At 43.1% G+C, this 13,110-nt stretch overlaps 2 protein-coding genes across 9 annotated transcripts in view; one reads left to right on the forward strand and one right to left on the reverse strand.

Annotated features, from left to right (window-relative positions):
• Positions 1 to 274: 274 nt before the first annotated feature.
• Positions 275 to 5,644, forward strand: LOC115169903 (olfactomedin-like protein 2B). 2 transcript variants are annotated; one of them, XM_029726005.1, is made up of 8 exons: positions 275 to 776; positions 1,831 to 2,097; positions 2,341 to 2,448; positions 2,879 to 3,043; positions 3,533 to 3,728; positions 3,962 to 4,459; positions 4,648 to 4,824; positions 4,995 to 5,644. In XM_029726005.1, exons 1-8 carry the CDS (start codon positions 606 to 608, stop codon positions 5,588 to 5,590), a joined length of 2,178 nt encoding a protein of 725 aa, XP_029581865.1. In that variant the 5' UTR covers positions 275 to 605; the 3' UTR covers positions 5,591 to 5,644. The 2 variants fall into 2 exon arrangements, with proteins under 2 accessions (XP_029581865.1, XP_029581866.1); XM_029726006.1 differs by having other exon boundaries at positions 3,965 to 4,459.
• Positions 5,645 to 6,338: 694 nt separating this feature from the next.
• LOC115169904 (cyclic AMP-dependent transcription factor ATF-6 alpha) overlaps positions 6,339 to 13,110 on the reverse strand; it is a 56,272-nt gene continuing 49,500 nt past the window's right edge. For all 7 annotated transcript variants that reach the window (XM_029726009.1, XM_029726011.1, XM_029726010.1 and 4 more), the window contains one exon: positions 6,339 to 7,468. In XM_029726009.1, coding sequence (XP_029581869.1) covers positions 7,299 to 7,468 — 170 coding nt within the window. In that variant the 3' untranslated portion in view covers positions 6,339 to 7,298. The remainder of the gene's footprint in view (positions 7,469 to 13,110) is intronic.

Here is a 13,110-nt window from a genome sequence, read left to right on the forward strand (position 1 = left end):
CTTCATTTCAACCACAAATAGCCTATTCTAAAATTGTGTCAGATTTATGAGCTTCATTCTGCAGTCCATCAAATAATATCACCTATAATAATACCCTACTAGCCAGGAAATCTATAGCAAACATTTCCCAATGGCCAGAAGAGGCATTTATACAACTATACAGTTAAGAAGAAAGAACATTAATGACCAAATATTATGTTTGAAAACTATTGTTTAATATCTTGTAACATTGTTTCACATCCAATCTGTGAGACAGACTGCACCCTGTATCCGATAATGATAAAGTCCGTCCCACCTATCCATAACCAACCATTAGAACGTTCACTTGCCTGCTCATTCACCTCCAACCATCAACAGGGGTCATACCTTACAGCGAGGGTTTACCCGAGGACTCTAAATACATCTCGGATTAACTTCCATTGCGAGATCACTTTATTTTAAATTTTATCATGAGCATCTTCTTATTATAACGTTTGAATATTTCTTATTATAACATATGAATATTTCAAACTACTTTATTCTTTTTTTAATTCGCTGCAGAGAGTTTCAAAGACATCATTTTTTTTATTAGCAATTTATCAATTGTGCACCTGGTAATTTAGGAGATGATGTCTAGGTTGCAGATATTGCTCTTGTTGTGGTGTGCGGTCTCAATCACTTGGGCACGAGTTGCACTCGGCGACGTAATGGATAATGGAATTAAAGAGGAACTAGAACAGACCGACGAACCACTGCTGGATGATGAGATGGACAACCAGGAGAACGTTTTATCTCAGGTATTTACGACCTTCCTCGGGATTTGTAACAGGAGTGATTAGATAACCTAATTATACGCACAGCCTATACCTATCTAAAGCCAAGTGCGACAGTTAATGAGAATAACTAAGAGAAAGAATAATGCAATTTTCCCAAGCATTATAATTCCGTTTAGTTTAGGATATTAATAATTGATACTTCATGGTCTATGAATACTAGCCTTGGAAAAGTTGTCCTATTACCTTGAGAACTTATCATGCTTACTTACGCATGCACACTGAGCGTTGTCATTTTAGTATATAGTTACTTTCGTTTTAAAATGTTCTCCTAAATGTGAAATATGTTCGTAAGACCAAAATATTTTTCATACCCATATAAAGGGTTAAAAATCAGTATTTCTTTCTACATTAGTCGATTCTTAGTCAAACCATTTTCAATTTGCAATGTGTGTGCATAGAATATTTGGTATCAGAGAGATGAGATAGTTTTTCCTATGTAGTGATAAATGTATACATTCTCATTAATATGTTATGTTGATCCATCCTATAAGTAACTGCACCAGAGGAGGCTGGTGGGAAGAGTTATATGAGGACGGGCTCATTGTAGTGGCTGGAATGGAACTGGAACAAAGAGAATTTATCAAACACATCAAAACAACATGTTTGACTCTGTTCCATTTATTCCATTCCAGCCATTACAAGGAAAGGGGGATACCTAGTCAGTACCTGAATGCCTTCAACTGAAATGTGTCTTCCGCTTTAACCTCTGAATCAGAGAGGTGCAGGGGCTGCCTTAATCAACATCCACGGCGCCCAGGAAACAGTGGGTTAACTGCCTTGCTCAGGGGCAGATCGACAGATTTTTACATTGTCAGCTCGGGGATTCGATCCAGCAACATTTCAGTTACTGGCCCAACGCTCTAACCACTAGGCTGTCCTCCTACATCTCCTTCCACCAGCCTCCACTGAACTGCACCAATGCATGTGTCATTGCCTTGTGTCTGTGTGAATTGTGAAATGCTGTGCTCCTCATTGGTGGACTACCCATTCTCTACCCATCTCTTCTCAATTATAGCTGCTGGGAGATTATGACAAAGTGAAAACGCTGTCGGAAGGCTCTGACTGTCGCTGTAAATGTGTTGTCAGACCGCTGAGCAGAAGTGCCTGCCGGCGAATAGAGGAGGGCGCCGCCAGGGCTGAAGACTTTTACACAGTGGAGACTGTGACATCGGGGCCCAATTGTAAAAAGTGTGTGTGTGTAGCCCCACCCTCTGCTCTGAATCCCTGCGAGGGAGATTACAGGTTCAAGAAGCTGCAGGAGGCAGGGAAAGATGACATCAAGGTAAAACACAAGCGCCTACCTCTAAGGACAAAAAACACTACACTGGTCCATCATAAAATAACCCATAGTCTTTGTAAAACAAGGAGTTAGCCAGGTCCCTTTGCAATGGAATATTCCCTCAAACTTTATTTGATCTGAATGAAATGTCCACATCATCTGTGAATGAATACAGCATGAGACAGGACTACACCATGTACATGTATGTTATCTAAAATGTACTGCAATGATTCTGATCTTTTACAGCTCTCAACAGTAATGGAGTTACTGGAGGGAGCGTTTTACGGGATGGATCTATTAAAGTTGCACTCAGTTACAACCAAACTCCTCAACCGGGTTGACAATATAGAAAAGGTTTGTATACTGACACTTATAGGCATTTCAGAATGGGCAGTCATAGCTTGCATAGCTTACAGCAGGGTTCCCTAACTGCCGGCCCGCGGAAGATTTTATTTTGGGGGGGGGGGGACATAAAAGACTGTAAAAACACCAGCAAATCAGCACCAAGTGATTTTCATTTTGGAAATCTGTTTCAACGTATTCCCACGCATAATAGCGAGATATATTTGATCGTATACAAATGTAAGCAAGGTTTGAAATGATTATGTTTTAGTCAAATATTATAGCTGTTGCTGCTCCTTGTGGTCAATTTGCAGTCTACAAGTGATTTGTAATGATGTTCCAGCCCCCTGACCGGTTGGGTCTAGTCGATGATCCCTGCCTTAAAGTCTATGGTTATGGTACTGGCTTCTCACCATTTTGCTTTGTCTCTGTGGGTGTCCAGACCTTTTCTTGTAACCACACGGAGAAGGATAAAGTGAGTGTGAGGAGCCCCTCTAGCGAGGAAAAGGGGAGAAGAGCCCAGCAGAGGATGGAAAAGAGAAAACATCTGACTGAGCTGGAGCCGTCCCTGCAGAAGGATACAGCTGCAGCTTATGCTAACACAGAGGTAAGACACACACACATACACACACACAAAGTCTATGCTAACCAAGGCAGTTAGTCTCTTTGGACTTGTAGTGGAAACGTTGGCAAGACATTAAGGTAGCCAGTAGCCTGGCACCGTCTTTAATACAGTGTGGCGGGATCAAAACTAGTCTGCTTTCTGGACTACAACAGTTTCCAGATGTCTCAGAAAACAATACATTTTCTTCAGACTTCAGAGTATTTGACAATAAATTACTTTCTTACTTTGAACCTCGACTGCATACGTTTTCAGAAAAACAATATGTTCAAAACCATAGCGTTTGTTTCTGCAGCCTAGTATTACAATTTAAAATCAGAAACAGAAAACTTTACTGCCATGCGACAAATGGTTGCTAACAACTTATTGTAACTAAAAATCAACAGGTACAGTATGTAGTACAGTTGTCTCACTAAAAGCTTTACGATAACACAATGGTAACATTTGGTCCTTTGTGATTGGATCCTCCTATAGAAGAAGTATGACGAGCGCTACATTGGGGCCAAGGGCCAGGGGTCCACCAGGCCCATGCTGAAGAGGAGCCAGCCGCAAAACAGGGAGGAGCCCCAGGGGCCCCTGAAAGGCAAGGTGGGACTCAACGGCATGGTCATCAGAGGAGTGACTTTCTACAAGGCCAACACGGTGGACAATAGAGCCGCTGAGGAGCTCAGTAAGTCCATTAAAATACAGGACATATACTAACATAGCAGTAGTCTATCCAGTTCAGAACATACAGCACATTATCCCAGGGATTTTAGTGTTGTCGACGGCTTCTTTTTGGGAGTCTCTATATTGGGGCTGTGCCTATAGACAGGTTTTGTTCTGGGGTTTAATATGAGATTGGAGTGGCTTCTTGAGTATATTGGTGTACTGTAGATGATGCTTGTGCTGCTCATTCACCAGCAGCAGACGAAGCCCTGAGCGGTGATGGTTCCATGGACCTGCTCATCGATGACCAGCTCCTGAGACCCACCCAGCCCAGACCTGTAGCAGGCACCCCGACACCAACATCGCAAGACAGGAAGTGGAACCCAGACAACCAGGCCACTCGTGCCTCCAAAACAGCCCCTAGTCCCCAAGGGAATCCCACCACATCTGCCCCTAGAGCTACCGAGACACCATCAATCACTCTGTTCATCCCGACCACAACCATTCCAACCACAACTACGACCCCAGCAACCACCACTACAATGGTTGCGACAAGCGCAAGCACCACTCAACCAGCGGCCACTAGGAAACCTGAAACCTTGTCTGTTTTGACGTCTCCAAATGCTGCAGTGCGACAGGTCAACAGCACCACAGCCCCACCCAGCAAGGTGACGGGTGCGCCCAAACCCAAGCATCGCATCAGCTGGACAGAGGGCCCCTCAGAGGTCCCCTCGGCGACCCCTAAAGTCTCTGGTAAAAAATATCTTTGGTTGATCAGATTTTTGATTTTCCAAAGTGAAATTCTAATTTGATGCTGAAAAAGGCATGATTTGTATTATACACCACATTGATCTTTTTGGGAGGGAAATATTGTTATTAGTTTGCTCTTTAAATACTTGAGGGGAGTACAGATTATCTTTTGTCTGTATGTTTACTTACAGGCATGTGCAAAGACACTCTGGCCTCCATCTCGGACCCAGTGACCCATAACACCTACGGCCGGAAGGAAGGAGCCTGGATGAAGGACCCAAAGGGCAACGGAAATGTCATATATGTCACCAACTACAACTATGGTAACCACCTACTGGAATTCCACGACATGGACAACTTCAAACAAGGTATTTTCACAATAGAATAGTCTCAAAACCAAGTAACTGCTTTGGTTCTGGGTGCCATGATTACGAGACAGACATGGCAATAGATTCATGTAATGGTGCTATTTGATTTGTGCAATGTGTGCTGCTCAGTATTGAGTACTCTATTATTTCTCTGGTCTGTTTCCTGTCAGGACACGTCACCCATTCCTACAAACTACCGTACAACTGGATTGGCACAGGCCACGTGGTGTACAACGGAGCTTTCTATTACAACCGCGCCTTCTCCCGTGACATCATTAAGTTCGACCTGCATCTGCTCTACGTGGCGGCCTGGACGACGCTGCACGATGCCGTGTTAGAGGAGGACGCCTCCTGGAGGTGGCGAGGACACTTGGATATCGACTTTGCGGTGGATGAGAGCGGCCTGTGGTTAGTGTACCCTGCTCTGGATGAGGAGGGCTTCCATCAGGAAGTAATCATCCTAAGCCGTGTGAACCCGACCGACCTCAGCCTCCAGAGTACGTTCAGAACGGGCCTGAGGAGACACTTCTACGGAAACTCCTTTGTCATTTGTGGTGTCCTGTATGCGGTGGACAACTACGAACACACCCATGCCAATATATCCTACGCCTTCGATACGCACACACACACCCAGATGATCCCCAGAATACCGTTCACAAACAACTACACATACACGACGCAAATCGACTACAACCCCAAGGACAAAAAGCTGTACGCATGGGACAACGGTCACCAGGTGACCTACAATGTTATATTTGCATATTAAAAGCAGACGAGTAGTGATATATATATATAATAAAGGGACGAGCACCTTTTTGTATAAAAGATCCTAAATATATACACTACCGATCAAAAGTTTAAGAACACCTACCCTTTCAAGGGTTTTTCTTCATTTTTTATTATTTTCAACATTGTAGAATAATAAGCGAAGACATCAAAACTATGAAATAACACAAAAAAGTGTTACACAAATCAAAATTTGAAGAGTGTGCAAAGCTGTCATCAAGGCAAAGGGTGGCTATTTGAAGAATCTCAAATATAAAATATATTTTGATTTGTTTAACACTTTTTTGGTTACTACATGTCTTATTTCATAGTTTTGATGGCTTCACTATTATTCTACAATGTAGAAAATATAAAAAATAAAGCAAAACCCTTGAATGAGTAGGTGTTCTCAAACTTTTGACCGGTAGTGTACATTTGATGTCTTAGTGGATTGTAGATCAGTCTACAGGGCCATTGTGTTTTGCACTTTATAATCTCTGTTGCTCGGTTTGTGTTTTATTTCTCAAAATGTCTCCCATTTTGTCCCAACGCATTTAGTTGTATTTTTATATTTAATGGTCACCGTTTTTGACTGCCCAAATGGCAGCAGGCAAGATCATTCAGCAAAGCAAGACACAGTTATTTCTTACTGCTTGTTAGAAGTTTAAAGTATGTTGTATATACTGTAATTTAAAATGAAGCTTTTAATAAAATAAATGCCTTCAAACATGAATGCTGACACACACTAGTCATCGATATTAGAACATGTTACTGTCCATGGTTTTATTTCTGAAAACTCTGAAAACCATGACAAACCATTAAGCAACTCAAACAAAACAAATTCATTATTACACCCCTAATGGCCACATCATAACTTAGATCATGTTTGTGTGATACTGCTACTGCACATACTAAGGAGTAAAAAAATGAAATAAATTAAACTGAACCACACTTGCACTTGACCACCCACCCCTTTCTAGCTCTGACTTTCCTGATAACTACTTTGAGGAAAGCATACTTACTATGCCTCTGATAGGTGGTTGTCCCACCTAGCTATCTTAAGATGAATGCACAAACTGTACATTGCTCTGGATAAGATCATCTGCTAAATGACAAAAATGTAAATGTATTGCTTACATTGTTTGTTCACTCAACATGGCTTTATAAAAAGTAAGAATCATAACTCCACCAGATATGTCTATTAACAACTTTAATATATGTGAAAAGGATCTTGTTAACATGGCTTGGTTCCATCAATAGGGTCCAGAATCAATTACTGTTTTGTATAAAGGTATTAGGTTACATTTGGTAAAATTATGGCTCAATTAAAAAAGCGCAATAGCTGTAGGGTCAAGACAGTGAAGGAATTTTTTGAAGGGGTTCCACAGGGTTCAACATTAAGTCCCATATTTATCCTAACAAATGACCTAGATGCCTGCATTGGCAGCCTGTCAATTTAACATAAACCAGACGCTCTAAACCAAGCAATATGGAGGCAAACAGTTGCTGGACAACTTCTTTATAAGTCTTGAGAGATTTGTAACATCAGAGGTACAAGGACTTGTGAAATGTGGAAGACAGAGAATGTGCGAAATTGATGCAGAACATTTCCAGAGAGGATACAACAAGGCAAAAATTGTTGTCACAGTTTATCAATATACCTACATTATAGGCTTTCAGATTGCCAGGTATTCTGGTTGAAGTGAAGTTTAGGCAGAGTCTGATAGAACACCAACCGATGCTGCAGCCTGGAAGTCAGTGGTGTTGGCACGTAGGAACTCTGGGATGCTGGAGGTTTTGATGTGGAGGATCTTGGTGTCCATGACCTCACAGTCAATCTGCATCATCACCTCAAATTTGTCATCCTTGATGACAGAGTCTGTAATGAAATACAATAAGTAAAAAAATATGGTTATAATCAAAATCTAAACAATATTCAGTCATCTTGGTTCATGACATCCAATGAGGATCTCTTGAGGGGATCCCCTCATAGTGTCTCTCTGTGAGGATCCAATCCCAAAGTCCGTCCTCTTAGCACTAGAGCCCAAATGCAATAGTCATTATTTGGTTCACTGCCTTCTCCTGTCAGGTGGCTGAGGAGCCTGCAGGACGGCTGGAGGCTGAACACCAGCTCCTGGAAGAACACTGGCTGAAGCCATCAGCCACACAACCACCAGACTGGCCAGAAAGGCCAGGTTCATGTGGCTTAGCCAGCGGGAGGAATTTACTGGCACATGTAGGAATCAGGCTCTGGATCTAATGGTGATTAATGCATATGGAAATTAAATTGAAAGGGTTATGCAACCGATCCCATTTTGTGAACACATGGATGTTCAAAGTATGTGTGTTTCTACTGTATGTTTGATGAAAACTAATATGATAAGCGCATAGTACCTGAATACACTACTCTAGATATACTATACAAAAATATTACCCACTAAAGATAAAAGGAATTTAACACTTTTGTTACTGTTCTTTTTTATTAGAGCTGAATCCGCCAGTATATATGTGCAAGGAATCTGAGTTTTAGCTGCCAGTTGTACACCTGCATTGTCTCGAGATTGCAGTTTTAAGGCTTGGAACTAGAAGGTGTTGAGTTGTTTGGAAGACAGACACACAGCTTATTTCATAGCTAATTCCAAATGGAACACTTGTGTATTTATACAGACCATACCTTATTCCAAATGGCACAGACTTTACCTGAGCATAGCTAATTCCAAATGGCACAGACCTTACCTGAGCATAGCTAACTCCAAATGGTGGAAGTCTTTGCGTCAGACCAACCATAAACTAAACTATGTGAACATGAGAAAATATGTTGACCTGTCAATACAACACAGTGAAATGGCTTATTTCAAATCATGAGAACGACAATACTCAATTGCCCTTGATTATCCTCCACATACCATCCAGCCTTCAACTGAGGCCAATTGGTTATGATAAAGTTACCCAAAAGGCCACTTGGCATTCTTGCACCGTATGTTGTAGCCCAGAAGAGTGATTCTGAGGACAAAACTATGGTAAATCTTCTATTCAAGTAGTGAGGAATATCAAACTGATTTCTACAGATGGAAGCTATTTATGGAAAGAATAGGTCTTTCTAAACAACCACACTCTGTGGCTGGGGAAAATTACAACCTACTGTTACAATCACCTGGCAATTATATGCAGCCACCACTGTGCCTCTCCAAGGATATTATCTAATGATATGCAATAAGCATAGCATATCCTTTCAACAAAGCCATAAGCATATCAAACAAATTCCTCCCTGGCATCCACTTCTGCACCTCAAAAAAAACTGAAAGCAAGAGAAACAGACTGTGGGAACAAAATAAACAGAGACTGTGGTAACAAAAGAAAGACTTTGGGAGCAAGAGAAACAGACTGTGGGAGCAAGAGAAACAGACTGTGGGAGAAAGAGAAACAGACTGTGGGAGCAAGAGAAACAGACTGTGGGAGCAAGAGAAACAGACTGTGGGAGCAAGAGAAACAGACTGTGGGAGCAAGAGAAACAGACTGTGGGAGCAAGAGAAACAGACTGTGGGAGCAAGAGAAACAGACTGTGGGAGCAAGAGAAACAGACTGTGGGAGCAAGAGAAACAGACTGTGGGAGCAAGAGAAACAGACTGTGGGAGCAAGAGAAACAGACTGTGGGAGCAAGAGAAACAGACTGTGGGAGCAAGAGAAACAGACTGTGGGAGCAAGAGAAACAGACTGTGGGAGCAAGAGAAACAGACTGTGGGAGCAAGAGAAACAGACTGTGGGAGCAAGAGAAACAGACTGTGGGAGCAAGAGAAACAGACTGTGGGAGCAAGAGAAACAGACTTTGGGAGCAAGAGAAACAGACTGTGGGAGCAAGAGCAACAGACTGTGGGAGCAAGAGAAACAGACTGTGGGAGCAAGAGAAACAGACTGTGGGAGCAAGAGAAACAGACTGTGGGAGCAAGAGAAACAGACTGTGGGAGCAAGAGAAACAGACTTTGGGAGCAAGAGAAACAGACTGTGGGAGCAAGAGAAACAGACTGTGGGAGCAAGAGAAACAGACTGTGGGAGCAAGAGAAACAGACTGTGGGAGCAAGAGAAACAGACTGTGGGAGCAAGAGAAACAGACTGTGGGAGCAAGAGAAACAGAGATAAAGAAATAAACCAAAGCATTCCCATGACAGGAATGCTTTGTATTCCACCAACGCCTCTTTCCCAGTTTCTCTCTTTCTTCTCCTCGTAATCACTCAAAAGCTGTAATCTAGATATTGTCACCCATCTATGAGATTGCATAATGGCAGATCCAAAACATTTTGGCTAATGTTGTGGGAGCTAATGGCCTAGACCTTTAACAAAGAAATGAATGATGAATCTTTCCCTACAAAAACATGCCAAACTTCAGATTTATATGTCTGGATTCATCGAAAGCAAAACTGCTGTCAACAAGCAGTCAGCATAAAGTTCTGTTTTGTAGGATGATGCATGTTTGCATAACAAACTTGATCCACAAGACTCAGGAAACAGGTCTTGGAATGTTTCAGGACCATTAACAGTGTGAGGCGGGTAAGAGCGGCCTCCGCAATGTTTTGTACTGGGGGGCCTCTAGGACGCACTAAAGTATGTTTACAGGGGCTCAAGGCCATAATGGCGAGGCTCCTACACTGAGGGCAGCCGATCCCCAGAGGTGTCTAGGGAGGGAGGTTTTCCTTTGGTCGGAGGCCCTTGTCTGTAAGGGCTGAGCTCTGAAAGACAGTATTGGTGTGGAATAAACGAACCATGATAATAACTCCAAAGCATGGTGGTCTCACAGCATTTAGAGCTGAGCATAGAGCTTTTATGAGAAACGGTACCTCTGAAACATCAGACGCTATGAGAATCAAGTGCAGTGGTTGCTTTGTAATCTGGAATTTTCCCACTTTATCCATCTTTTTTTTAAACGGTTAAATGCTAAATCATAGTAAGTATTTCTATACTATGTACTAACTTAAAATACATACAGTTGAAGTCGGAAGTTTACATACACTTAGGTTGGAGTTATTAAAACTAGTTTTTCAACCACTCCACAAATTTCTTGTTAACAAGCTATAATTTTGGCAAGTCGGTTAGGACATCTACTTCGTGCATGACACAAGTCATTGTTCCAACAATTGTTTACAGGCACATTATTTCACTGTATCACAATTCCAGTGGGTCAGAAGTTTACATACACTAAGTTGACTGCATTTAAAAACAGTTTGGAAAATTCCAGAAAATGATGTCATGGCTTTAGAAGCTTCTGATAGGCTAATTGACATCATTTGAGTCAATTGGAGGTTTATCTGTGGATGTATTTCAAGGCCTACCTTCAAACTCAGTGCCTCTTTACTTGACATCATGAGAAAATCAATAGAAATCAGCCAAGTCCTCAGAAAAAATAATTATAGACCTCCACAAGTCTGGTTCATCCTTGGGAGCAATTTCCAAATGCCTGAAGGTACCACGTTGATCTGTACAAACAATAGTACGCAAGTATAAACACCATGGGATCACGCAGCCGTCATACCACTCAGGAGACGCGTTCTGTCTATGCAAGTAAAATGTCCAAGATGGCGTAGCAGTCAGACGTCTTTGTCCTGTCGTGTCCCTTGTATATATCCTTTTATATATTTTTCTTCGCATATCTTTTTTAAATATTTTCCTAAACCTCAACTTCTAAATACTCTCCTGCAACCCGCCTCACCCAATGTGGCGTGGATCTGTTTTTTTTCCTAAAGTATTTCTATTTACTTTGGATCTGGATTCCCTCAACTGTAGCTAGCCAGCTAACTAGCTACCAGCTATCAGTCAGCAAACCACTGCTAGCGGTCATCAGCTAACCTAGCTTGGAAAGCTCTCGCCAGTTCGTACAACTTGACTCAAACCAGAGCATAACTGACCTATTTCTTTCTCTCCATATCCCCGGATTCCTACGGCAAACTCTGAACATTTTCATCTGGATCTTCACAACTAGCTAACCGCAATCCCGGGTGACTACTCCTGGCTAGCGTTTCCATCCCGGAGCAAGCACCAATTAGCTTGAAGCTAGCCCGGCCAGGGCTCCTGGGCTACTACCGAAGCCCACTCCTGGGCTACAATATCCTGACCCCTTCTACTGCCGGTACCGGGCACAGAACCCCGCCGATCCTCTATGACTGGAATACCGAAATAATCTGCCCGAGGATTCCAACAGGCCCCTCAGGCGCAACGTCCGCTGAAGGCCCATTCTGCTAGCTACCTAGAGCTACTTGGATCCCTACTAATCCATGACTGGTCTATCGACGTCACCGCACGAAGAGGCAAAAACAGACTTACCTCCATCGCGACGTCCCTCAAAGACCCTTCTGCTAACTTGCTAGCCCCGGTCTGCTAACTGCTAACTTGCTAGCCCCGGTCTGCTAACTGCTAGCTTGCTAGCCCCGGCCTGCTAACTGCTAGCTTGCTAGCCCCGGCCTGCTAACTGCTAGCTTGCTAGCCCCGGCCTGCTAACTGCTAGCTTGCTAGCCCCGGCCTGCTAGCTTGCTAGCCCCAGCCTGCTAGCCCCGGCCTGCTAGCTTGTTAGCCCCGGCCTGCTAGCTTGATAGCCCCGGCCTGCTAGCTTGTTAGCCCCGGCCTACTAACTGCTAGCTTGTTAGCCCCGGCCTACTAACTGTTAGCTTGTTAGCACCGGCCTGCTAACTGCCTGAATCGCCGTGTCCCCAGCCAGCTCAACCACTCACCGGACCCATATGTTCACTTGGCTACGCATGCCTCTCTCTAATATCAATATGCCTCGTCCATTACTGTCCTGGTTAGTGATTACTGTCTTATTTCACTGTAGAGCCTCTAGCCCTACTCAATATGCCTTAACCAACCATGTTGTTCCACCTCCTACATATGCGATGATATCACCTGGTTTAAACATCTCTAGAGACTCTCTCTCATCATTGCTGAATGCCTAGGTTTACCTCCAACGTACTCACATCCTACCTTACCTTTGTCTGTACACTATGCCATGAATCTATGCTATCGTGCCCAGAAACCTGCTCCTTTTACTCTCTGTTCCGAACGTGCTAGACAGCCAGTTTGTATAGCCTTTAGCCGTACCCTTATCCTACTTCTCCTCTGTTCCTCTGGTGATGTAGAGGTTAATCCAGGTCCTGCAGTGCCTAGCTCCACTCCCACTCCCAAGGTTCTCTCATTTGTTGACTTCTGTAACCGTAAAAGCCTTGGTTTCATGCATGTTAACATTACAAACCTACTCCCTAAGTTTGTTTTACTCACTGCTTTAGCACACTCTGCCAACCCGGATATCTTAGCCGTGTCTGAATCCTGGCTTAGGAAAACCACCAAAACCCCTGAAATCTCCATTCCTAACTATAACATTTTCCGCCAAGATAGAACTGCCAAAGGGGGTGGTGTTGCAATCTACTGCAAAGATAGCCTGCAGAGCTCTGTATTACTATCCAGGTCTGTACCCAAACAATTCGAGCTTCTATTTCTAAAAATTCACCTTTCCAGAAACAAGTCTCTCACTGTTGCCGC

Source organism: Salmo trutta, chromosome 31 (genome assembly GCF_901001165.1).
Source record: "Salmo trutta chromosome 31, fSalTru1.1, whole genome shotgun sequence".
In the NCBI taxonomy this organism is placed as follows: domain Eukaryota; kingdom Metazoa; phylum Chordata; class Actinopteri; order Salmoniformes; family Salmonidae; genus Salmo; species Salmo trutta.

Excerpts from the sequence above, each read along its gene's own strand:
- LOC115169903 (XM_029726005.1), top strand. The coding sequence starts at position 606 with ATGATGTCTAGGTTGCAGATATTGCTCTTGTTGTGGTGTGCGGTCTCA. Across the intron at positions 777-1,830 it reads AGGAGAACGTTTTATCTCAG|CTGCTGGGAGATTATGACAA; the intron begins GTATTTACGACC and ends TCTCAATTATAG. Across the intron at positions 3,044-3,532 it reads CAGCTTATGCTAACACAGAG|AAGAAGTATGACGAGCGCTA; the intron begins GTAAGACACACA and ends ATCCTCCTATAG.